The sequence below is a fragment of the Zonotrichia albicollis genome, chromosome 8 (assembly GCF_047830755.1).
Source record: "Zonotrichia albicollis isolate bZonAlb1 chromosome 8, bZonAlb1.hap1, whole genome shotgun sequence".
In the NCBI taxonomy this organism is placed as follows: Eukaryota; Metazoa; Chordata; class Aves; order Passeriformes; family Passerellidae; genus Zonotrichia; species Zonotrichia albicollis.
This window is the reverse complement of record NC_133826.1, coordinates 35,481,210-35,485,095: the sequence shown is the minus strand read 5'-3', so window position 1 is coordinate 35,485,095 and position 3,886 is coordinate 35,481,210. Positions and strand designations below refer to the sequence as shown.

At 52.3% G+C, this 3,886-nt stretch overlaps 1 protein-coding gene across 1 annotated transcript; it reads right to left on the bottom strand.

The window, feature by feature from the left end:
• Positions 1-439: 439 nt before the first annotated feature.
• Positions 440-1,459, bottom strand: LOC141729929 (olfactory receptor 14A16-like). Its single transcript, XM_074546589.1, has one exon. The coding sequence runs from the start codon at positions 1,457-1,459 to the stop codon at positions 440-442; it is 1,020 nt and encodes a 339-aa protein (XP_074402690.1).
• Positions 1,460-3,886: the final 2,427 nt, after the last annotated feature.

Genomic DNA, 3,886 nt, shown 5'->3' with positions numbered 1-3,886 from the left:
TGCCCGGCCCCGAGAGCACTCAGGCCCTGCAGCAACACCAGGGCCACCAGGGCAGCGGGGCAGGGCCACGGCAGCAGCACTGGCAACACCAAGTGCTGCTGCTGCTGGGCACAGCTGCTGGGCCAGCACTGATCTGCCCCAGCTCTGCACACAGACATTGCTGCTGCAGCTCCAGAGAAGGCAACAGAAGGGCATCTCTGCAGAAAATTTGCTGGCAGATCCTTTAGTTAATTTAAAGGCACCAAAGCTCATTGACACAGTCTGGGGCCACAGGGAAGGTGGAAAGAAACAAAATGAGAAATGGCAAAAACAATTATATTTATTAGTTAACAAGATTAAAAAAGTAAAATAAAAAGAGAAAGAACCTCCAAAATGAAACCAACAAGAAGGATCTAAGATGACTTTTATTTCAAGTGATTTGCAGAAATTGGCCAGCAGTTTATTGTTTCTGAAACCATCCAGTCATCAGTTTCCACACTGCAGCCTTGAGCTCCTGGTTTCTCAGGCTGTAGATGAGGGGATTCAGGGCTGGAGGCACCACTGAGTAAAGAACTGACAGGGTCACATCCAGGGATGGGGAGGAGATGGAGGGGGGTTTCAAGTGAGAAAACACAGCAGTGGTGATGAACAGAGAGACCACGGCCAGGTGAGGGAGGCAGGTGGAAAAGGCTTTGTGCCGTCCCTGCTCAGATGGGATCCTCAGCACAGCCCTGAAGATGTGCACATAGGATAAAACAATGAACATAAAACATCCAAAAAATAAACAGGCACTAACAGCAAGAAGCTGAAGTTCCCTAAGATATGATTTGGCACAGGAGATCTTGAGGATCTGGGGGATTTCACAGAAGAACTGGCCCAGGGCATTGCCATGGCACAGGGGCAGAGAAAATGTATTGGCTGTGTGCATGAGAGCATTGAGAAAGGCACTGGCCCAGGCAGCTGCTGCCATGTGGGCACAAGCTCTGCTGCCCAGGAGGGTCCCATAATACAGGGGTTTGCAGATGGACACGTAGCGGTCGTAGCACATGATGGTCAGGAGGGAAAGCGCTGATCCAAGGAAGAAGATGAGCAGAAATAGCTGAGCAGCACATCCAGTGTAGGAGATGTTCCTGGTGTCCCAGAGGGAATTGTGCATGGCTTTGGGGACAGTGGTGCAGATGCAGCCCAGGTCAGCGAGGGCCAGGTTGAGCAGGAAGAAGAACATGGGCGTGTGCAGGTGGTGGCCGCAGGCTACGGCGCTGATGATGAGGCCGTTGCCCAGGAGGGCAGCCAGGGAGATGCCCAGCAAGAGGCAGAAGTGCAGGAGCTGCAGCTGCCGTGTGTCTGCCAGTGCCAGCAGGAGGAAGTGCCTGATGGAGCTGCTGTTGGACATTTGCTGGGGCTGTACATTGGGGACCTGTTCATGGATAAATGACAGTGAAGGGTTAGAGGAGATACCTGTAACCAAAATCAAAGCCATTTTCCACACACCCTCCTTTATAACACACATGGACATGCTCTTGTGTTTAAGAGTTCTGATGTTTTCTTTTCAAGCTCTTTCCATGTACTTCCTGGTATTCTTGGATATCAGAAACCCTCAGCATTTCTGCTGCCCTCTGGTAGAACAGAGTGATTTCCCTGAGGCAAGATAATGAGTGGAAACTGGGGGCATATGATCTGTCACTTCATACTGTTTGCAGTTTCTCTAGGCTTTCGCTTTTCTCGAGTGGAGGATGTTCACACTCCCACGTTTCTCTTAAAACCCCAGGCACTGCAGAGAGCACATAAATCCACCACAGCCCAGCTCCATTTTTGTAGCAAAGGACTCACGTTGCTCTTTCCACCAACCCAGCAGCATTTTCAGTGTCACAACACCTCTGTCTTTCCCCATCAATCTTAAAACTCTGAGATGCTCTAGGACAGGTTTGCATTATGGGTTGAAGCTCCCAGCCTGGACTGAAATCTCAGAGGGACTTGCAAGTGTCCTTATGATGGCATTGGGTTAAGGGAGATGCAGCTCCTTCCCTGGCTGCACTGACAGCATTGCCCAGAGCCGGGCACTGGGGACAACGTCACCCTGAGCCAGCTGTGCCCCCTCCAGAGCCCCCAGTGCCGGGCAGCTGCTCCCAGCCCTGTGCTCTGCAGAGGGAACTGGGCCCGGGGCTGCAGAGCTGCCCCACGGCTCTGCTGCAGCTCTGCCTGCACAGGAGGGGCTGCACGCCTTGGAGCCCCGGCCCTGAGGGCAGAGGCTGGGCTGGGGCACAGGAGGGAGGGGGCTTGTTCAGAGGGAGGGGCTGCACTGGAGGGGATCCTGTGGACATCTCTAAACTCTCCCTGCCACAGCATTTCTGGGTTTTGTTTTCTCTCATTGCCCAATCTTCTCTCTGCTTCCTGGAGATTTTCCTCCTGCAGGTGTTTGCCCGTGCCTGATCTCTCCCTGCCAGCACTCACAGACCCCAAATCTCTGTGCACTCTCCTTGGTCCGACAGAACCCTGGTTGTTTGCAGGGCACTGGCTGGGGGCAGGTTCTGTTTCTAGCTTGGAGAAAGGACAGCTCAGACTGAGCCTGATGGTTAAGAGCAAAGGTGATGCTGGTGCTGTCCATGGGCAGAGTGGCTGAAAGCACATTAGGGAACCCATGGATCACTTAAAGTAACAGTTCAGATGTCTCAAGTACTTGTCCAAATTCATAACTTATAATACATACTATCTTTAATATTTAACTCTCCCTTCTTGTTAGTCTTCAATAGTGGGAAACTGAATACAAAGTCTTAGGACATTTCCGCATTTTTGTCAAAAAACCCTTCTTGGAAATATTCTATGACTGATCATAACCCCTCTGCATGTCAGAGCTTCATGAGCATTTCACCTCCCCTGCACCAGAAATACCCAGAGTTGTACTCACAGGGTCTGTAGGCATTGGGATGTTCCAGTTTTCGGAGATCATTCCAGGAGCTGCAGCTGCATTGTCCTGTAGCCAGAGGTTCCTGTGCCAAGGGCTGGCAGTGATTGTGCCCCAGGCACTTCTCAGCACCTTCCCAGCCCTGACTGATTGAAGCTCTCTGTGCCTCTGTGCTGTGCCCAGGGTGGCTGCAGGCAGTGCCCCAGCCCTGCTGGGCTGGCAGAAGAGCTGCTCATCAAGAGAAATGTGCTTTTGAAGCTCTTCTTAATTACCAGGAGCTGCCTCTGTGCCAGGAGCCCAGCCCAGCTCAGCAGCACAGACACAGCACAAAGACTTTAATGAGCCTCTGGGGCTTTGTGCTCAGGCCCTGAACATGAGTCCCTGAGAGGGAGATGAAGAAACCTCTCCAGAACTCCAAGTCAGAATCCAACTCCAAAGTTTCTTGGACTTTTAATGGGTCCCACTGAGGGACACAACTGAGAAAGTGTCCCCAGGCCCCAGGCAGAGCAGAGAACTGGAGACAGTGATGACAGGTGGGGACAAAAAGAGGCCAAGTCTTGGTGCCCTGGGCCACAGCAGCAGGGTCTGTGCCACCAAGGGCTGTGAGGAGACACCTTGTCCTGAGGCCCTGGGGCCTCCTGGCACAGCCCCAGCCAGGCTGGGCACTGTCAGCCCCTTGTCCTGCCCTCAGCAACCCCCCCTAGCCCACATCCCAGTGGCCTCAAGGATCTGCTGGAAGGAGTCCCTGGGGAGCCTTGCTCAGCAATGGCCCTGGGGGCTCCTGAATGCTCTCTGCAGGGACTGCAGGTTTTCCAAAGAACTTTGGGTTTGGCTTTTGCCTTGGAGTCTCTGAGAGGTTTGTACAATCATGGCCTCCAATTATCTGCTTTAATTAGTCCCTGGAGAGGCTTTATCAGTAACAACACTCATTGGGGCTCAGTAATACTTCAGGGTACTTCAGTTATTTTAAAGTACTTGGCGTTTCCCTTTTGATAAAAACTCTGT